Source organism: Crinia signifera, chromosome 1, assembly GCF_055691185.1.
Source record: "Crinia signifera chromosome 1, ASM5569118v1, whole genome shotgun sequence".
NCBI lineage: Eukaryota > Metazoa > Chordata > Amphibia > Anura > Myobatrachidae > Crinia > Crinia signifera.
The window spans coordinates 460,890,574-460,913,209 of NC_139217.1; the positions used below are offsets into that span (position 1 = coordinate 460,890,574).

The window sequence follows — 22,636 nt, forward strand, 5'->3', positions numbered from 1 at the left end:
GAAATAACAAATGGATGATTGAGAGCAGGACTCTGCCTTGCACTCAGTACAGATAAACCTGTTACGGAGGTGTACTAAGCCTTGAAAAGTGATACATTGGAGAGAGATAAAGTACCAACCAATCAGCTCCTCACTGCCAGGTTACAGGCTGGGTTTGAAAAATGACCGTTACTAGCGGATTGGTTGGTCATTCATCAATCTCCACTTTTTCGAAGCTTGGCCCATGGAGAGAAGCTGAAGTCTTCCTAACCAATTGTTTTCCTTCTCTGACCTCATGGCTGCTGTTCCTAGGGTAGGGGTCGACATCACTTAGGTAAACACAGGAAATAGGTCAACATGACTAAAGTCTACATGGTTGGAAGGTCGACAATGGCAAGGTCAACATTTGAAATACTTTTTTTTGTCCCGAATGTCGACATGGACACCGTCAGAGTGTACCACGTCCCCCCGGGCACGGAGCCTCACAACGCTCTGCCCACTATATATTCTCCCTCCACGCTCTAGCGTCGGCACACACACAAAAGGGAAAAACCCATGTCGACCTTTTGACTGTTGACCTAGCCCTTGTGTCAACCTTCCAACCACATCGACCTTAAGCATGTCAACCTATTTTATATGTCGGCCTAAGCCATTTTGACCTTCAGGGGTCGGGCCAATGCCTGTCGACATTATATGTGTCGATCTAACGACTCTACCGTTCCTGTTCCCTTTCTGAGAAAAACCTGTTATTAAAATGAATGGCCACAGGCTGGCGACGCGGTGATGCGCAGCTTTACTCGCGCCTTAAGTAACGCGGTTTAATAAACCGAATCCTCCTATGTGTCCGGACATCTCTCCATTATGCAGATCAGAGTCCGTGTCTGAGTATAATTGCAATAAATCTAATTAATGTCATGCAGTAGCTCATAACAATTAGTCACGGCCCTGCAGCATTGATCCAACAGCCATGTCCTGGGAGTAGATCTATGTCCAGTTATTTCTGTCTCGTCATGATGTCATCGCTGACATCATTACATTCCGTTTTCTACCTTCAGAAGTTTGGGCTGCAGGAATTAATAACCTGATTACCACAGGTGACCCTTATATGCCAGTTCGGCTGGTTAATGTGCACGATATCATTTTGTGCCATGGGCCTGATTCATGACCTGTTCGCTAGGTTGTGTATATGTTCGCAGCCTATCGAACTGACTTTTCCAGTGCCTGCTATCGGCTATCCCCCCTCCGCTGCCATGCTTCCTGCACCCGCCGTCCCGGCCGCTGGTCCCCTGCACGAGGCCAGCGCCTGCGCAGTAACTTCATACATACTGCGCATGCGCACCCGATAATGGTTTTTTTTACCGTATTTTCCCTTTAGAGCATCTCCCCTATTGCCTGCATTCACCTACAATCACCCGCTTTTTCTCCTTCATCCCCTATTCCGACGGGCAGGGAAAGCAGTGGAGCATGTGTTTGACATCCGCTCCAACCCTGTAATGTAATTTGTAAATCAGTAATTTGCTCCAAACATCTGGAAACGGACAAAACTTGTCGCTCAGACAAAGTAATGTAGTTGGACCTATTTGATTTAAATAATTTCACTGAATGTTTTTGTCCATTTTTGGGGGTTTGTGAGCAAATTGCTCATTGACATTTGCTCCCATCCAGCACCAGATTTTTATTCCATCCAACCAACTAGTTGGATGGTTGGATAAAGGTTGGTCTGATGTGTGGCCAGCATAAGATCTGATGTAAATCCTGGTTTGGCTTATTAGCAATGTGAGGTTATCAGACTCACAGTAAGATTGTAATTATTATATTTTATTATGTGTAGTGATTAATGTTCTTTTTAGTCCGTCTGTACCCTCTTGTTCTCCGTAGATGTTTCTATTCCCCATATGTGTGTGTATTTCCAGAACCATAGTATAATGCTGGCCACACATTTATTTATTTATTTATTAACAGTTTCTTATATAGCGCAGCATATTCCGTTGCGCTTTACAATAGCAGACAGTGATACAACAAAACAGGGTATTTACAGACAGTTAAAATGTAGGAGGGCCCTGCTCGCAAGCTTACAATCTATAGGATATACACATCAGACCAACTTTCTTCCAACCATCCAACTACTTGCTTGGATGGAATAAGAATCTGGTTCTGGATGGGAGCAAAGGACAATCAGAAATGTGCTCACAAACCCAAGAAAATGGACAAAAACATGCAGTCCAATTGTTAAAATTAAACAGGTTCAGGCTTTTCCAGATTTTGGGAGCAAATATGTTACATTTGCTCCCATCCAGTACCATATTTTTATTCCATCCAAGCACCTAGTTGGATGGTTGGAGGAAAGTTGCTCTGATGTGTGGCCAGCATTAGACTGTAGATCAGATGCTGTTGCCCATATATGGTCTGACAGGAAATGTCCACAGGGGGTGATCCAATTCCCCTGCTATTTACAGGAAGGTTATGTCCACAGGGGGTAATCAGGACATAACCAAATTACCTTGTGATTGTTCCTCCTTATTTGCACTTCTTTGTGCATCTCTGGACTCTAGCAGACTCACTGGAACCGGACCCAGCAGGGGGGGCAGTAGCAGATGGACAGCTGCAGCTTGAAGGGGGGGATATACCTGACTCTTGAATCCACCAATCCGGACCCAGTACAAGCCCACTGATAGTTCGGGCACCGTGGGAATTTAGAAGGTTTTAAAATGACTGGTACACATGCCAGCTTGAGATGTTAGTCGCAATCCTGGCTAAGGGGTCATACCCTCCACTGGATCTTGTGGAACACGTCGTTTGCCCGGGGTGGGCATCCTACTACGCTATTGTGTGGACTTATACAGGTTTCTGCTATCACTGCTGTGTGGAGAGTGATAGTTTTGTGATTTGGAACTGTGATGCTACATGGACTTGAACTGCTACCTGGATGTTTCCATGCTACATTTTGCCTCTTGTTCCTGTCTTTATCTACTTGTGTGTGCTGTGAAAAAATAAACCGTATTTTGGTTTGATCTGCTCGGTGTCTGAGTGATTGAGGAACCGGTAACCTCACAAGCAACACCTGTTGTTTGCTGTTAAATATCTGTTCAGGGCATAGGGTCAGTGTTTGCAATGCCTGTTAGTGGCTGGGCAATAGGCCTGGGGTGTGGAGACTATGCTAGGGACCTCTGGATTGTTGTACCCACTTATGAAACCTGTGTATTGCTTGCTGTAAAACATGTTAAGCTGTGATCTGAACTGCCAAGCTGTAATCACAGTGGCGTAATTAGGGCCCTGCAGCCCTAGCGGTGGCGGGGGGGAGCAGGCGCCTCCGGGGTGCAGGGTCACGGCACTCACGGAGGCTGCCAGGAGCCTGTGTGAGCTTTGCAGAGTCTGAAGCAGGAGCCAATAAGGTTGGATATGCAGCCTTCTCTCTCTCTGGCTGTCTGTGTGAGGATGCTCGGTGACCCGCCCCATGAACCGCCCATGGGGCGGGTTAATGAGCGAGTGTCCTCACACAGCCACCCTGCCCGCCGCTCCCCCTTCCTGACTGCATCGCCGTCTTGTAGAGAGCAGGATGCTCTTCTCACGGGCCCCGATGGATGAAAGCAGCGCAGGTACTGTTCAGTCTGTACCTGCGCTGTTAAGGAGCCCATACACGCTCCGTTCCTGCTCCGTCCGTTTTGTACTCTGAGATGCGCGCTCCCGCGCATCTCAGAGTACAGTACAAAAAGTATGTGCTGCACATACTTTTTGTACTAGCTAAACATCGTATCACATCGCATTGCATGCACAATGAATGCACAAGGCATGCAATGCGATAAGATGTGTACTTTAAAAGTACAGAACGGACGCCCAGAACGGAGCGTGTATGGGCTCCTTTAGTGTTTACTGGCGGTGGAGGTGTTTGGCGGCGGCGGGAGGGGGAGGGAGCCAGAATTTTTGGGGGAAGTGGGGAGCTACAGTTCTAGTTACGCTGCTGTATAATCACCTGTATGCTGTCTACCTGCTGGAAATAAAGAAGACAAATTTGTTTGGAAAATGGGCAAAACCATGTGCACTGCAGGTGGGGTGTGCTGAAACTGGAATCTAAATTGCAGTGTAAAAATAATGCAGCCAGTATTTACCCTGCACAGAAACAAAATAACTCACCCAAACCTAACTCTCTCTGCACATGTTACATCTGCCCCACCTGCAGTGCACATGGTTTTGCCCATTTTCCAAACAAATTTGTACTGAGGTCAGATCTGAATGTGAAGGCCCTGTATGTGATCCTTTTCACATCTGAATAAACACTACACTACAAAATTAAGAACTAGGTTTTTTTTTGGAACAAACCCATTATTAAAAGGTGAGAAACTGCTCTGGTTATTTACAAACTGCTTATTTACGTTTGGATGTAAGTCATCCTATCACACGTCTCAGATGTAGCAGTACACAGTAGCAGTACATAGTAGCAGTACACAGTAGCAGTACATAGTAGCAGTACACAGTAGCAGTACACAGTAGCAGTACACATCTGCAATTATACTTGTTACTGTCACTATCCAACCAAAATGTTTTTTTTTGTTTTTTTTTTACAAGGGCATTACGGTGTGTTCCATAATGTGTAATGCCATAATGTGTAATGCCTCCTTTTTGTGTTGCCACGCCTCCTTTCCATAAGACCACACCCCCTTATTGCCGCGCAAGGGTCCCACCTGCCAGGTAGGCCTGTGTGCTCAAAATGCCAGGGCTGATTTCTGGTCCCAGTCCGGCCCTGCAGACAGCCATAAAGAGGGAGAGCGCCAGCGGCATTTCAAATTTGCTACAGTGGCAGCCTTTGATTGGCTGCCGCTTTGCAAGATTTGATTGGCTCGTGGCCAGCTACATATTCTAAATGTGCCGCCCCTTTATGGATGCTTGCAGTGCGATGCGGTCCACACCACCTCAATACAGGTCCCCTTCGCGGTCCATACTCAGGGATGGAGTCCCAACAGTCCCCCCTGATGGCATCCCTGCTTCCCGATTGGGCAGATGTACTAAGCCTTGGAGAGTGATAAAGTGGTGAGAGCTAAAATACCAACCAAGCAGCCCTTAAATGCAGGGACGGATTAAGGGCCTATTGGGCCTGGAGCTGAAAATGTTCAAGGACCTATTATGATAAGAGGAGGTGAGGTCAATGCCATGTAGACCTCATACACTATATTCCCCAATGTCTCCATAGATTATATAAAAGTGCACAAATTGCATAAATGTGTAAAATAGGAACGTAATATTAATACTTATGATTTATGGCCACCCATGTGACCGGCTGGTGTCTGTCTGGTGATCATCGTACTGTCATGGTGATGGGCCTAATTTTATGTGGAGGCCTGGAGCGGGATACGGTCATATTGTCGACAGCACTTAGGTCGTCAGTCATTAGGTCGACTCCGTTGGGTCGACAGGGGGGAAGGTTGACAGGGTTCTAGGTCGACATGGGTCAAGGTCGACAGGTGTCTAGGTCGACGTGGGACAAGGTCGACGTGGGTTTAGGTCGACATATGCTTTCGGTCAACATGGGTTAGGTCGACATGGGTTTTTTCAGAGTTTTTTGAGCCGACATGTGCCAACAGGCGGTATTTCATGCCCTACCATCAACTAGGGCGTGGTGTGAGAATAAAATAGTGTGGCGAGGGCAGCGAGGCACCGTGCTCGAAGCATTGCAAGCAAAGCGAGCAATGCGAAGGGGCTGCAGTTGACTTCCAACTGTGTCCATGTCGACTGTGTCGACATTCGGGTAAAAAAAAAAACAGTGCAAAAACCCATGTCGACCTAACGGCCTGTCGACCTAACGCATATGTCGACCTAAACCCATGTTGACCTTGTCCCATATCAACCTAAACACCTGTCCTTGACCCATGACGACCTAGAACCCAGTCGACCTTCCCCCTGTCGACCCAACGGTGTTGACCTAATGACTGTCAACCTAAGTGTGGTCGATAAAACGATCCACACCCCCTGGAGCTGCAGTTCCATCTGCCTCGGTGTTAATCTGGCCCTACTTGACCAAACTACAGGGTGACTATACTGGTAAGTGTCCCTGAAAGTACCTGTGATCAGCATTCTGTAACGCTCCCTCCTCGTCTGCCTGTTCCCTGTCTGCTTTAGGACATACACAGCACCAGCCGCAAATGTAGACCTAATGGTGTGTTGAGTCTGACTATATAGACAAAATCGATAGCAAGTTAGTGCAAATCAGACCGTGTTTAGCTGCACCGATGGCGATTCGATCCCAACGCTTGGCCCTGCGGCTTCGGAATAGAAAGTAGAAATACACTGTACAGCACAGTCTATTTCTACTATCTCGGATAGAGGGCCGCGCTGCTCAATACTCAAAACAACTGCACTCAGGATATAGAACATTTTTAATAATTATAAATAGACAAAACAATTTAGAAAAAAACAAAATCATTTGTGTCAGTAGTGTAGCGCCAATTTTTGTGCCCCCCCCCCAGATAATATTGGCGCCCCCTCCCTAAAGTTAACTCTGCCTCCCCGCCCTGTCTTACCCTGCCTCCCCCACCGCGTCTGTATTCGTCCGGGAGTTGGGACCGCAGATATACTAATCTGCATCCCGGCGCCTGGAGGAGCGCTGGGATGCAGATTAGTAGATCCGTGGTCCCGAATCCCGGCCGAATACAGACGTGGCGGCGGCGGGATCAGTAGAGTAACAATAGCCCCCGCAGATCACGGCGCCCACACTTACTTGGCGCCTCCCCACCGCCGCGGGGTCTGCGGCGCTATTGTTACACCACTGATTTGTGTAGTGAAACATTGGCGATACTTTGTCCATGTTGTGTTTCTTTTTAGTTAGGATGTAGGCAAAATAAGTAAAGATCCTGCAATTACAAATTCCCTTGGCTCCCATCTGATTGCATATGCATTTATGGTAATTAATATGTTATAATTATCATTTAAACAGTTTTAATGAGTTAAAAATGCAAAGGAGCGAAAATATTTCAATGGTTCCGGGTGACAGATCTAGAGGGGGAAATTTACTGAGATGTAAGTCCGATTTCACACGGGTTGTTGCTATGGGCAACCGATCAGAATGTACTACTTATTTATTTAGCTCGTTCTTGAAGATCATAGATAGGATCTGATTGGTTGCCCTATAGCAACATCCCATATGAAATAGATCTCACATCTTAGAGACATCTTAAATTTCCCCCACAGTGTCTAGATTCTTACTTCCCCATCCATGTCGGCGTAGAGGGAGGCACTGAGCCCGAAGCATGGAGAGTGAAGAGAACCATGGCCCTTATTCTGAATGGTGCGGATATTCCCGCATTCTTACGGAGCGGTCCGCACGCCACGGTGTTTTGCCGCGTGCGGCCATCGTCCGTAGAAACGCCCACGGGTCCTCCGCATTCGGACGGACTCACTCTTTAAGAACAGGGCGTGTTTACGGACGACATACAAACCATGCGTGTGCGGGAGAAACACTCCGATTCTGCACGGTATTACAGAGTATTACAGAGTATGCTCGGAAATACCGCATCCGAACGGGAGCCAAGCGGTGCTACCGCCCGTAAGCGGAGTATTTACGCCAAACAACCCACTATTATGTATCTTCTGCAATACATCACATGACCCACTTATTCAATTACCTATCCTCATAAAAAACTGCTTATTTGGAATTGGAATCAATTAGATGCCAATATATCCTTACAAGCATGCCTAACACATGCATTGCACACATTAACCCTTACAGCAATTGAAGTGCAATGGTTTCAATTAAAGCACTGACAAGCGTCCTATTAGTGAGTAATGAGTAAAGGAGTCGATTCTATTGGGTTCAGGTGTTAATGCTTGTAGTCATTAGGCGGTCCGTTCGCCTACCGCATGAACGAGTGGTGTCCGCAAAGCAATAGTACACTTGTGGACACCGCACATTTCTTCCCTTTTTGATCGCGTGCATTCGGAGTGCTATCCGAATGTACGCCCCCCAACATAAGTGTACTCCCCCGTGTCCGCCCATGTTTCCGCCCCGTTTTGCCCACTTTGAAACTACGCCCATGTGTCATTCCGCATGACGCCCATAATACGCCCATATTTCCCGACTGATTGCGGGGAACAGTTTGGGACGGGATTTGGCCGAACTGGTACGGAGTCAAGGCCTGGCACATGCGCGTTGCGTTCTCCACGCATGCGCAGACGCCGTAAAGACGCCATCCGAAAGTATGCGGTAAAGTACGCGTCAATCAGAATAAGGGCCCATGTGAGGGGACGAGTTACACTAATTCAGGGTTGCCGACCCTCCCGGGAATTTGCGGGAGTCTCCCGAAAATCGGGTCCTTCCTCCCGGCCCCCGGAAGAGTGGGCAACCCTCCCGGAATCAGGGGGACCCCCACTGAGCCCCCCGATCGCGGCATTTATATGCCGCAACCCGTGGGTCTCAGGGGAGGGGGCGGAGCTAAAACGGCACAATCGTGTCATTTTAGCCCCGCCCCCTCCATGGTTACCAGTCATTTTGGCTATTTGCCGTAATGGGGGCGGGGCTTAATGATGTCACAGTTAAGCCCCGCCCCCAAACTCGTAATGCAAGATTACGAGTCGTCAACCCTGCACTAATTAGGGGTCTGTGTCGACGGTTCTCCACACTGACACAATTTTTTTTTTAAATATTCATGTCAACCTTTTCCTGTATCTGTACTTGTTGACATTTTGACACTGTCAACCTTTTGACCCCGGTGACCTTCTGACCCTGTTAAACTATTGCATGCTGACCTTTTGGGGTCAACCTATTGACTGCCTATCTAGACACTGTGAGGTACAAAACACAGCTGCCAGGGTGTTACCCAACCAGCCCCCATTCTAGACACATAACTGCCATTTTCTACTCCCCTCACTCGCTGCCCATAAAATGGTGAATCAGTTTCAAGATCAACTTACCGAATTTCAAAGCCCTACATGACCAAGGCCCAAGGTCCCTGAAGCAGCTTCTGATTCCATACTGTCCCACCCGATTACTGCGATCTGTAGATGAAGGACTGTTAGCAGTACCTAGGATCTCCCGTAATTCACCTGGAGGTCAAGCTTTTAGCCATGCGACTCCAACTCTACGGAACTCCCTTCCCTGCACAGTTCAAGAGACCCCCACTCTAGAATCCTTCAAAAAGAGACTCAAGACTTTCCTGTTTACTCAAGGATTTTCTTAATTCCCTTAAGTACCTCCATGCTCTGTGTAAGTTATGAAGCTTTCCTGTACTTCATTGTTCCTGTACTGTATTACGTTTATTCTATCTGTTCAGTGCCTTGAGTCCTACTAGAGAGCGAGCGCTATATAAATATAATTCTCATTATATTATTTACTAAGGTGGGAGTTTTATTTAAGATGGCATCTTGCTATGGGCAACCAATAAATTTCTTTATATTATCTTCTAGCAGGTGCTAACTAAATAAGAAGTAGAATCTGATTGGTTACTATGGGCAACATCCCACCTTCAATAGAACTTGCAGGAACTGTGCCATTTTTTATTTGCAGAAATTGTCACTTTTTGTTGCCCTTTATTTGCAGGAACTGACATTTTTTACTTGCAGGAACTGTGTCATTTTTTATTTGCCGGAACTGTGTCATTTTTTATTTGCAGGAACAGACATTTTTTATTTGCAGGAACTGACATTTTTTACTTGCAGGAACTGTGTCATTTTTTATTTGCCGGAACTGTGTCATTTTTTATTTGCAGGAACAGACATTTTTTATTTGCCGGAACTGTGTCATTTTTTATTTGCAGGAACAGACATTTTTTATTTGCAGGAACTGTGTCATTTTTTATTTGCCAGAACTGTGTCATTTTTTATTTGCAGGAACAGACATTTTTTATTTGCAGGAACTGTGACATTTTTTATTTGCAGGAACTGTGACATTTTTTATTTGCAGGAACTGTGTCATTTTTTATTTGCAGGAACAGACATTTTTTATTTGCAGGAACTGTGTCATTTTTTATTTTCCGGAACTGTGTCATTTTTTTTTTGCAGGAACTGTCATTTTGTTGTTGCAGTCTATTTGCAGGAACTGTGTCATTCCCCTACCATTTACATGCAGTGACTGTGCCATGACCCCGAGGGCTGCACCTGTAGTTGTAGTAGTGCTAGCTAATAATATATGTATCATTACTGCAGGGTCTTCCTAGCTGACTTAGCTTTCTTTATCTCGAGAACCCCGCTCAAAGCATGACGGGACATGTAGTCCCCGCCGCGCTCCGTAGACGTAGAACGCCGGCCTGAGGACTACATATCCCGTCATGCCGTGCCAGCGGCCTATGAATGAGCACCACATGGAACAGGGGCAACCGGGGAGGGTATCCTGGCAACAAGCCCCTCCTCCCAGTGCTGCCAGCCAGCCTCTGTATTGTGGTGGTGGCAGCAGCTGGCACCTCTCCCCCGGCTCTCACCCCATGCACCCCCATCCCAGGCGGGCACCCTAGCCATGGACGTGTTCGGGGACCTGCGGAGGATGAACAAGAGGCAGGTGAGTGAAAGCCATGGCTGCCCAGGGGGTTCCATATGGTGCCTAGCTGGGGGCCACATGTATTAGCACCCAGTAACTTTTATCACTGTGGTACGTCAATGGGGCATTATCCAGTACCTCATGCCTCACTTATACTCATTATCCTGTGTTATATGCAGTTCTATCAGGTCATTTCCAGGGTATAGTTATAATAACATGAGACAGACAATTAGGGGTCCCACAGCCCCCGGTTATGGGCATGTCCAAACTATGGCCCTCCAGCTGTTGTGAAACTACAAGTCCCATCATGCCTTGCCACAGTTTTGCTATTAGGGAATGCCAAAACTATTGCTAGGCATGCTGGGATGTGTAGTTTCACAACAGCTGTAGGGCCACAGTTTGGACATGCCTGAAATTATTTTATGGTCCACCACGCTTTGTTGAACCTGTCTAGTTAGACGCCTAAAGAAAGTCGACAGTGTATATATCGACAGTATCTAAAGTTAGGCGCAAGTGTTAGGTCGACGGGGGCGTGATCGACAGTGATAACGTTAACATGTGGTTTTTGGTGGCATAGGTCAACACGGAGGGCAAACAAGTGTACAGTGTCCTCTCGCCATACTTCAGGCACACTAATATAATCTAACTCTGTGCCCACTTTGGTGGTAACGTGCGACCCAAGCCAGTCTAAAGCAAAAACAAAAAAGGTAAAAACTCATGTCGGCCTTGTCTGTCGATCACGTTCCCGACGACCTAACGCTGGCATCTAACTTTTGTTTCTGACGATCTAGATGCTGTCGACGATCTTTAAGCGTCTAGCTAGATGCGTTTGACTAATCGCGAATGACCTTAACATGGTCAATCTAGACACGGTCGATCCGTCAAACGGATACGCAGCCCTCATGTATGTTTTTAGAATGACTGCATGTGACATTATGGGCAGGAATATTATAATTATAGCTATCATTTAATTAGTTAAAATGCAGGAAACGAAAGTTGCCCACACACACGGTGTGATATGTGCGCTGTGCGTTTTGTACTTACGCAAAAGCTTAAGTACAGAAAGTACTGCCTACACATACATCGCAAGCCATATGGAAACACTACACGTGATGCGTTCTGAACTAAAAAGTTCAAAAAGCATCCAAGCATAGTACCGTGTGTAGACACCATTAGTATAAAGCTCACACATATTGCTACAACTACAGATACTTAATAGCCTGTGATCTATATACATACCCCGCATACAGTATATAGTGCGAGTTCGCCACCCCGTTTGCACCTATCAGTTTGGACAGGGTGGGGTGGCGGCTGCGCCAATGGGAACGCCCAGACTTTTGGGGGGGTGGGGCGTTCATGCAGGCGGCATTTCACTGTCAGAGTATGCACCATTTCGTACCACCCCTGCCTTGTTTGGCTCTACCTCCCTCTTTCTGCTGCTCTGCCCTCCTCCCCTCTCCTATGCTTAACCCGTTCCTTGTGGGACTAAGTAAAAACCGGACCCGGATAAGACACCGGAACGCCGGACCAGACAACAAACTCTGCATTCCGGAGCTTATAGTGTCTGGTCCGAGGGGTGTCCCATGCGGGGGGTGTCTTGTCCGGGGGGATGCCTGTGATTGCTCACACCAGGGACATGGGGAAGGGGAGATTACAGCCTCCCTGTGTGGTCTGGACCGTTCCAGTTTTTATTACACCCCCGGACCATGCGGTGAGGCTGTATTCTCCCCCCTCTCCTCTCCCAGGTGACAGGTGCGAGAGCAGCCCCATCAGATGGAGCACCCCCGGACAGGACACCCCCAGACCGGATACTACAAGCTCCGGAATGCAGAGTTTGATGTCCAGTCCGGCATTCCGGTCTCTTATCCGATTCCGGATTTTACCCATACCCGTTCCTTGTTGCTAGCCGGTTCCTCCTTTTCTGTCTGTCCCATCTCCCTAGCAGTTAGACTCTATGGACAGGTGACGTCCCAGCACAGAAGATGCTCGTCGCTAGGACTAAAATCTTCATCTCTATGGTGGTTTGGCAACCAGAGTTTGTCGAGCCCTGATATAAGATATATATACAACGCGCGTTTACAATTTGATCCCTTTTTTTATTACGTTGAAGTGATTGTTTCCAATTAAAAGTGTATGATTATATTCCTTGTCCTGCTGGGAAGTCATTTACGCACTGTGCAGTGTTATTGCTTCAGAACACGGTCACTAATCACTCCCACGAAGCCCCGGGGTATGTCTAGTTATGTACATTAAAGTGTAGCGTCACTGATTTATTCTTTTAAGTAAAATATAAATCTCATGTCTCCAACTGCTCGCCCAAATGAGGTACTGAAAACAAGTATGCCCCAATATACTACAATGGTGACCGGCCTGCATGGCCCTGGCTTCTGCACTATACTACAATGGTGACCGGCCTGCATGGCCCTAGCTTCTGCACTATACTACAATGGTGACCGGCCTGCATGGCCCTAGCTTCTGCACTATACTACAATGGTGACCAGCCTGCAAGGCCCTGGCTTCTGCACTATACTACAATGGTGACCGGCCTGCATGGCCCTAGCTTCTGCACTATACTACAATGGTGACCGGCCTGCATGGCCCTAGCTTCTGCACTATACTACAATGGTGACCGGCCTGCATGGCCCTGGTTTCTGCACTATACTACCATAGTGACCGGCCTGCATGGCCCTGGCTTCTGCACTATACTACAATGGTGACCGGCCTGCATGGCCCTGGCTTCTGCACTATACTACCATAGTGACCGGCCTGCATGGCCCTGGCTTCAGCACTATACTACAATAGTGACTGGCCTGCATGGCGCTGGCTTCTGCACTATACTACAATGGTGACCGGCCTGCATGGCGCTGGCTTCTGCACTATACTACAATGGTGACCGGCCTGCATGGCGCTGGCTTCTGCACTATACTACAATGGTGACCGGCCTGCATGGCGCTGGCTTCTGCACTATACTACAATGGTGACCGGCCTGCATGGCGCTGGCTTTTGCACTATACTACAATGGTGACCGGCCTGCATGGCCCTGGCTTCTGCACTATACTACAATGGTGACCGGCCTGCATGGCGCTGGCTTCTGCACTATACTACAATGGTGACCGGCCTGCATGGCCCTGGCTTCTGCACTATACTACAATGGTGACCGGCCTGCATGGCCCTGGCTTCTGCACTATACTACAATGGTGACCGGCCAGCATGGCGCTGGCTTCTGCACTATACTACAATGGTGACCGGCCAGCATGGCGCTGGCTTCTGCACTATACTACAATGGTGACCAGCCTGCATGGCCCTGGCTTCTGCACTATACTACAATGGTGACCAGCCTGCATGGCCCTGGCTTCTGCACTTCGCATGGTTCTGTAGCCTAGAATGTGTTATGAGAGTGGTGACATGCAGGAGGGAAGGGGACATCAGGGTGACACCTTGGTTAGCTGGTGGAATTTTCAGCATGTGCTGCTTAATGGGGTGCAATAGGAAGAATAATTACATTTTAAAAAAGGTGGCCTTTGAGACTTTGGGTGAAATTTAATAGGATGAGAGATTCAGAAAGTGAGAGATTTGGTAAGAAATCGCCACTTTTTTTAAAAGCGGCAATCATTTACACTGCAAACCCAGTTTGATTTTGCAGTGTAAATTATTGCCGCTTTAAAAAAACCTGGAGATTTCTTATTAAAATCTCTCACTTTCAGAATCTCTCATCCTATTACATTTCACCCTTCGTGTAAGTATGGAGACAGAACCTCTAACTCGAGTGGTCAGTAGCAGACTACCAGGTCATTGCTCTGCAGATCACGACCAGAAAGTATGGATGTGATGGAGTAGACCTGTGGTTCCCAACCCTAGTCCTCAAGTACCCCCAACAGTGCATGTTTTCCAGGTCTCCACACAGAATCACATTTGATGTAATTAGCTCAACCTGTGGATCTTTTAACCCCTTCCCGACATATGACGTACATTTACGTCATATGTCGGTTGAGGGGGAATCAAGCCAGCTCACGGAGTGAGCTGGCTTGAAAGAGAGCAGGTAATGGCTGTATATTACAGCCAGGTCCCTGCTCTCACGGCCACGAGCGGCGAGTTCGCCGATCGTGGCCGTTTAACCCTTTAAGCACCGCGGGCAAAGCGACCGCAGTGCATAAATAGCTGATCGGAGGGGGGGCGCCCCCCTCCGGCGCCGATCGGGGCCCCCCGCGGCGAGATCGGAGGGTGCCGATCGGTTGCCATGGTAGCCAGGGGTCTAATGTAGACCCCTGTGCTGGCCGTGTCAGTATTCCTATTACATCCTGCCTGAGGCAGGATGTAATAGAAAGTGCTGAAAATCACTACGTTCAGCCATAGAGCTCTATGGCTGAACCTAGTACAGGCGATCGCGCCCCCTAGTGGTCAAGTACACTAGGGGGCCTTGTAGTAAAAGTTAAAAAAAAAAAAAAAATAAGTTTAAAAATAAAAAAATATTAAAAGTTCAAATCACCCCCCTTTCCCCATTTCACAAATAAAAATAAATAAAAAATAAAAAAAATAAACATATTTGGTATCGCCGCGTTCCTAAAAGTCCGATCTATTAAAATATAACATTAGTTATCCCGCACGGTTAAAGGCGTAAACGGAAAATAATTCCAAACGCCAAAACTACGTTTTTTGGTCGCATCGCGTACCCCAAAAAAAATAACTAAAAGAGATCAGAAAGTCGCCCATATCCCATAATTAAATTAATTAAAAAGTACACTTCAGCCCGCAAAAAATGAGCCCTCACCCAGGTCCGTAGGTGGAAAAATAAAAAAGTTATAAGCCGCAGAACATGGCGACGCGACGCAAATTAGAAAAACCGTAAAAGTTGTGATTTTTTTTTTTAGTGGTAAAACATAACGAAAACTATATAAGTTTGGTATCACCAGAATCGTAACGACCCATAGAATAAAGATAACCCATCATTTTAAACGAACTATGAACTCCAAAAAAAACGTAACCAGCGCAAAATTGTGGAATGGCGTTTTTTTTTTTTTTTACCCCACATTGAATTATTTCCTGATTCCCCAGAATATTATACGGTATAGTAAATGGTACCATTACAAAGTACAACTTGTCCCGCAAAAAAAAAGCCCTCATGTGTCTATATAGCCGGAAAATTAAAAAAGTTACGCTTATTTGAACGCAAGGAGGAAGAAAAAAAAAAAATTAACATAAAAGGCAATGTCGGGAAAGGGGTTATAATATGCCTGAATAATGAGTGCACCTGTGCACCTGCTGGGTGACCTGGAAAACGTGCACTGTTGGGGGTACTTGAGGACCAGGGTTGGGAACCACTGGAGTTGACCACCATTTTCTAACAGTGGATGTGACGGCTGCACTTGTTAGCAGTAAGTAGCGAGGGTGGATGGTGGGGTCGCTGTACACCTGGAGCTAACAGTACTCAGGGTCTCTAACATGGTGGCTGGCAGTGGTTGGACTCTCCGTGTAACAAGGTGGCTGGCAATGGTTGGGCTCTCCATGTAACAAGTTGGCTGGCAGTGGTTGGCCTCTCCGTGTAACAAGGTGGCTGATAGTGGTGGGGCTCTCTCTGTAACAAGGTGGCTGGCAGTAGTTGGCCTCTCCGTGTAACAAGGTGGCTGGCAGTGGTTGGGCTCTCTGTGTAACAAGGTGGCTGGCAGTGGTTGGGTTCTCTGTGTAACAAGGTGGCTGGCAGTGGTTGGGCTCTCCGTGTAACAAGGTGGCTGGCAATGGTTGGGCTCCTCGTGTAACAAGGTGGCTGGCAGTGGTAGGCCCGTGTAACAAGGTGGTTGGGCTCCCCGTGTAACAAGGTGGCTGGCAGTGGTTGGGCTCTCCGTGTAACAAGGTGGCTGGCAGTGGTTGGCCTCTCCGTGTTACAATGGCTGGCAGTGGTTGGGCTCCTCGTGTAACAAGGTGGCTGGCAGTGGTTGGGCTCCCCGTGTAACAAGGTGTCTGGCAGTGGTTGGAGTCTCTGTAACAAGGTGGCTGGCCGTGATTGGGCTCTCCATGTAACAAGGTGGCTGGCAGTGGTTGGGCTCCCCGTGTAACAAGGTGGCTGGCAGTGGTTGCAGTGTCTAACAAGGTGGCTGGCAGTGGTTGGGTTCTCCATGTAACAAGGTGGCTGGCAGTAGTTGGGCTCTCCGTGTAACAAGGTGGCTGGCATTGGTTGGCCTCTCCGTGTTACAAGGTGGCTGGCAGTGGTTGGGCTCCCCATGTAACAAGGTGTCTGGCAGTGGTTGGAGTCTCTGTAACAAGGTGGCTGGCAGTGGTTGGGCTCTCCATGTAACAAGGTGGCTGGCAGTGGTTGGGATCCCCGTGTAACAAGGTGGCTGGCAGTGGTTGCAGTGTCTGTAACAAGGTGGCTGGCAGTGGTTGGGTTCTCCATGTAACAAGGTGGCTGGCAGTAGTTGGGCTCTCCGTGTAACAAGATGGCTGCAAGATTCATATTCTGAGATTATACCCAGTCTATTCTGATTTGGAGATCAATATAATTCTGAATACATTTATAAATAATAAAGTGCAGTTGTGTGAGACATCTGCCTAAATTTTCCACCTTATGTCAGTCTAGAATTGGGGATACGCCTTAGAATACGCCTGATGTACTACAAGTGGGGGCAGATAACAAGTGCAGAAGTTTGGCGCGTCCACAGTTTTTTGCAGTCCGTATATATTACAGGTTGAGTATCCCTTATGCGAAATGCTCGGGACCACGAGCATTCTGGATAAGGGAATTTTCCGTTTTTTGGAGTAAATTTTTCTTTCTTAGGAATCATTTTTCCCCCGGAGTCCACTGCAGGCCTTCAGCGCATTCTCCAGCGGTCCCAGGAGTGCTTTGCGCGAGTTCCCAGGCGCGCCGGTGACATCACTGGCGCGCACTCGTGCGAAGCACTCCTGGGACCGCTGGAGACGCCGGAGAGGATGCTGAAGGCCTGCCATGGACGCCGGCGGAATTGGTAAGTCTAAAAAAGTTTGGGGGGGGGGAACAAATATAAAAATTTAAATTGTTCCAAAAAAACAGGTTTTTTGGAATAATTCGAATACGGGATGCACGGATAGGGGATACTCAACCTGTACCTGTTTAGTTGTAGATCTGTAGTCCCCTCGCTGACCCGGAGTGTGTAACGTGCGGTGTCATTACATATCCCATAGATCAGTGATTTAGCACTGCAGACCAGCGCCTCTGGTTATTTGAATTCACATAACCCACACATTATCCACGCCGCACTCCGTTTCCTTTTAACTCTCCCGCGGCCTCAAAAACCACTAAAGACCTGTTACTTAGTAAATGTGAGTCGCGACGTTGCTGTTCTACCACCTTAGAGTCTGATTACTGCTCGCTGCGCGGAATATTGTGCATTCTGCTCCTGCACTGCCCTTGTCTTACATTGCAAGTCCTGTAAGCAGCAGCGCGTGCCTAGACGTCTGTCGTACGCTGTGATTAAGGTCCCATCTGATTCCGCTGGTAATAGGCAATCTATCAGAGCCCTCTTAGCAGCTTGGGAAATCTCAGCAGGCCAGCATTCATTTTCTGATGTATTTAGCCGCATTACAATGCAGGTAACGTCGGAGTGTTTGCTTTTATTTCCTGTTCTTTTCCCACTCATCTCTCCGCGGTGCCACTGCTAATGGCTTTTCTCTAATACCGCTGCCTAGTTACGGCGCCTGTCACCATCGCACTTCCACTCTGTCGCTAATATCCATGATACCCACATGCAACATATGTAAAGGCGCTGAACACACATATGCAGGTATTGGCGGTGCGCTGAGCTACGCAGGTATTGGAGGTGCAGATGCTGACGCATTTGTCTGCTGCCGCTGATGAAGTGTAACAGGGCTGGAAGGGAGTGTTTGCACATGGGAGAAGGCGGGACAATGGGATTGCGGGCTGTAAGAGTCGGACAAACGCGTAGATATGGCGTATTATTAATACCACACATATAATTAGTGTTCATTCTAGCACCCTGCACCTCTTGCTACCCGTGCAGTTCCTCTGGTCTGTAGTTCCTCTTTTCTGACTGGGGTGTCACTCTGCTCTGGTGCTTCAAGCACGCTCTGGTCTGTAGTTCCTCTTTTCTGCCTGGGGTGTCACTCTCTGCTCTGGTGCTTCTAGCACGCTCTGGTCTGCAGTTCCTCTTTTCTGCCTGGGGTGTCACTCTCTGCTCTGGTGCTTCTAGTACGCTCTGGTCTGCAGTTCCTCTTTTCTGCCTGGGGTGTCACTCTCTGCTCTGGTGCTTCTAGCACGCTCTGGTCTGTAGTTCCTCTTTTCTGCCTGGGGTGTCACTCTCTGCTCTGGTGCTTCTAGCACGCTCTGGTCTGTAGTTCCTCTTTTCTGCCTGGGGTGTCACTCTCTGCTCTGGTGCTTCTAGCACGCTCTGGTCTGCAGTTCCTCTTTTCTGCCTGGGGTGTCACTCTCTGCTCTGGTGCTTCTAGCACGCTCTGGTCTGCAGTTCCTCTTTTCTGCCTGGGGTGTCACTCTCTGCTCTGGTGCTTCTAGCACACTCTGGTCTGTAGTTCCTCTTTTCTGCCTGGGGTGTCACTCTCTGCTCTGGTGCTTCTAGCACACTCTGGTCTGCAGTTTCTCTTTTCTGCCTGGGGTGTCACTCTCTGCTCTGGTGCTTCTAGTATGCTCTGGTCTGTAGTTCCTCTTTTCTGCCTGGGGTGTCACTCTCTGCTCTGGTGCTTCTAGCACGCTCTGGTCTGCAGTTTCGGTACTTATGTAGTATCTGGGCTGCCGATTTTTTGATTGTATGCCTTAAGTTAAGGCATACAATCAGATGCGATGCGATATCGCATCGCATCGCATCCGATATCGGATGCGATATCGGATGCGATGACCCGATTTTTCCATAGGAATCAATGTTAAAATGATTCCTATGGAAAAATGGGTCCTTTTCATACCCCTACTATCCAAGTGGGCATGGAGTTGGATATAAACCTGTGGCGAGCGTAGCGAGCCACCGAGCCCGAAGCGTGGCGAGCGAAGCGAGCCCCGCGAGGGGACGGTATTCGTCCCCTCGCGGGGCTCGCTTCGCTCGCCACGCTTCGGGCTCGGTGGCTCGCTACGCTCGCCACAGGTTTATATCCAACTCCATGCCCACTTGGATAGTAGGGGTATGAAAAGGACCCATTTTTCCCATTGAATTCCATGTTAAAATGGACTCAGTCCATTTTAACATTGATTCCTATGGAAAAATCGGGTCATCGCATCGCATCGCATCGAATCGCATGGTCGCATGCGATGCGATGCGATCTCCCGATCCGACCCGATTTAGAAATCGGCAGCCCAGTTACTACATAAGTACCCCAGTTTCTCTTTTCTGCCTGGGGTGTCACTCTCTGCTCTGGTGCTTCTAGCACGCTCTGGTCTGTAGTTCCTCTTTTCTGCCTGGGGTGTCACTCTCTGCTCTGGTGCTTCTAGCACACTCTGGTCTGTAGTTCCTCTTTTCTGCCTGGGGTGTCACTCTCTGCTCTGGTGCTTCTAGCACGCTCTGGTCTGTAGTTCCTCTTTTCTGCCTGGGGTGTCACTCTCTGCTCTGGTGCTTCTAGCACGCTCTGGTCTGTAGTTCCTCTTTTCTGCCTGGGGTGTCACTCTCTGCTCTGGTGCTTCTAGCACGCTCTGGTCTGTAGTTCCTCTTTTCTGCCTGGGGTGTCACTCTCTGCTCTGGTGCTTCTAGTACGCTCTGGTCTGTAGTTCCTCTTTTCTGCCTGGGGTGTCACTCTCTGCTCTGGTGCTTCTAGTACACTCTGGTCTGCAGTTCCTCTTTTCTGCCTGGGGTGTCACTCTCTGCTCTGGTGCTTCTAGTACACTCTGGTCTGTAGTTCCTCTTTTCTGCCTGGGGTGTCACTCTCTGCTCTGGTTCTTCTAGCATGCTCTGGTCTGCAGTTCCTCTTTCCTGGGTTGGAAGGTTGACACAAGCATTAGGTCAACAATGGCTAGGTCGAGAGTCAAATGGTCGACATGAGTTTTCACTTTTTTGAGCCGACAATTGCCGACAGGCAGTATTTCATGTCCTACCATCTAATAGGGCATGGAGGGATAATAGAATATTGTGCCCAAAGCATGGCACGCACGGACGGTGTCGACATTCAGGGAAAACCGTGAAAAAACTCATGTCGACCTAGCCATTGTCAACCTAATGCTTGTGTCAACCTTCCAACCCTCTCTACCTTAGCAGAAGCAGATAACACACCACTAGACAGCCAGGGACGGTTTGTCGATATAGTTATCCATAGTACAAGTCACACCCAGTCCTTACAATTGGTTTAGAAAGACCTATTTACTAAACATATTCCATAGCTTATAACTTTGCCTTCTTGTTCTAAAGCACATTTGGACAATAGCATATGACGGGCTGGTTGCTATGGGATACAGCGACATGTTACTGGTGTACCAACAGTTTTTCAAAAATCTGTATGTCGACACTGACACCAGCGCCAGTATGCCGACGCCGTTGAAGTGGGACTTAAAGCATTTTAACAGGGCTGGCATTACAACTTATAAACCTCATGCTAGAGCAGAATGTTTAATGTTATTATGCCGACTCGGTTACAACGCTTTATGTAGTATTACAACCGCGTCGGCATTGTGGTGTCAACATATGGACTATCAGTTTCCCTTGTGCTTTGTTATTTGAACCCATTTTAATGTTCCTCTATACTCAAATCTATATTAACAAGTAGTTAAAGTCGTTTGTAAGACGGTTATAATCCAAATGATAAACGTGGTGTTGTACCTGGGATGAGTGTAATCGGGTACTGGGTACGTAGGTTAGATTACTGTATATGATGGCACAAGGAGGAGGCCAAGGATGTGTAGCACAGGCTGTGCCGCAGATGGGCTGGCATGACGTCCGTTTCCTGGGTAGCTCTTTGGCACTGGTCTGTTCTCTCCATGATGGCTAGCTGCAATCCTGTGTTCTAGCTGTGACTGACACACGGCCCATTGTATCTCACCCGTTTCATTCCCCAGGGTTCAGTATGAGACCGTCCAACTGTTCAGGCTGCAATGCAGTGATTAGAGGATGGGTGATCACTGGCAGGAGTCTCGGTGCATCCACAGCAGCAGCTGTCAGCGTTACTGTTCTGTTTCCTGGGGAAGGTTGGGCAATAACAGTCTCTGGCTCCAGGCATCTTTATCACATAGTAATCCTGTTATTTTCCTCTCTTTGTGTCTCTACAGTTGTACTATCAAGTGCTGAATTTTGCTATGATAGTATCCTCTGCCCTTATGATATGGAAAGGCTTGATCGTGGTTACCGGGAGCGAGAGTCCCATTGTGGTCGTATTAAGGTGAACAACTTTTCTTACTGGTTCATTTCATTGTCTTTTGTCACTCCAGCGGTCCCCCCCCCCCCCCCCCCAGTTATGGTGTAGGCTGCAGTACCGGCTCCTATACTGTGACGGGAGCTGCACGTAACGTTTCAGCACAACATTGGCTCCTACACTGTGACGGGAGCTGGAAGCTGCACGTAACGTTTCAGCACAGCACCGGCTCCTCCACTGTGACGGGAGCTGGGAGCTGCACGGAACGTTTCAGCACAGCATTGGCTCCTACACTGTGACGGGAGCTGCACGTACCGTTTCAGCACAGCATTGGCTCCTATACTGTGACGGGTGCTGGGAGCTGCACATAACGTTTCAGCACAGCATCGGCTCCTACACGGTGACGGGAGCTGGGAGCTGCACGTACCGTTTCAGCACAGCATTGGCTCCTATATTGTGATGGGTGCTGGGAGCTGCACGTAACGTTTCAGCACAGCATCGGCTCCTACACTGTGAAGGGAGCTGGGAGCTGCACTGAACGTTTCAGCACAGCATTGGCTTCTACACTGTGACGGGAGCTGGGAGCTGCACGGAACGTTTCAGCACAGCATCGGCTCCTACACGGTGACGGGAGCTGGGAGCTGCACGTACCGTTTCAGCACAGCATTGGCTCCTATACTGTGACGGGTGCTGGGTCCTGCACGTAACGTTTCAGCACAGCATCGGCTCCTACACTGTGAAGGGAGCTGGGAGCTGCACTGAACGTTTCAGCACAGCATTGGCTCCTACACGGTGACGGGAGCTGGGAGCTGCACGGAACGTTTCAGCACAGCATTGGCTCCTACACTGTGACGGGAGCTGCACGTACCGTTTCAGCACAGCATTGGCTCCTATACTGTGACGGGTGCTGGGAGCTGCACGTAACGTTTCAGCACA

The 22,636-nt window shown here is 48.3% G+C and overlaps 1 protein-coding gene across 1 annotated transcript in view; it reads left to right on the plus strand.

The window, feature by feature from the left end:
• The first annotated feature begins 10,296 nt into the window (after positions 1-10,296).
• SEC11C (SEC11 homolog C, signal peptidase complex subunit) overlaps positions 10,297-22,636 on the plus strand; it is a 30,957-nt gene continuing 18,617 nt past the window's right edge. The window contains exons 1-2 of the mRNA XM_083155274.1: positions 10,297-10,456; positions 21,618-21,727. Coding sequence (XP_083011400.1) covers positions 10,415-10,456; positions 21,618-21,727 — 152 coding nt within the window. The 5' untranslated portion in view covers positions 10,297-10,414. The remainder of the gene's footprint in view (positions 10,457-21,617; positions 21,728-22,636) is intronic.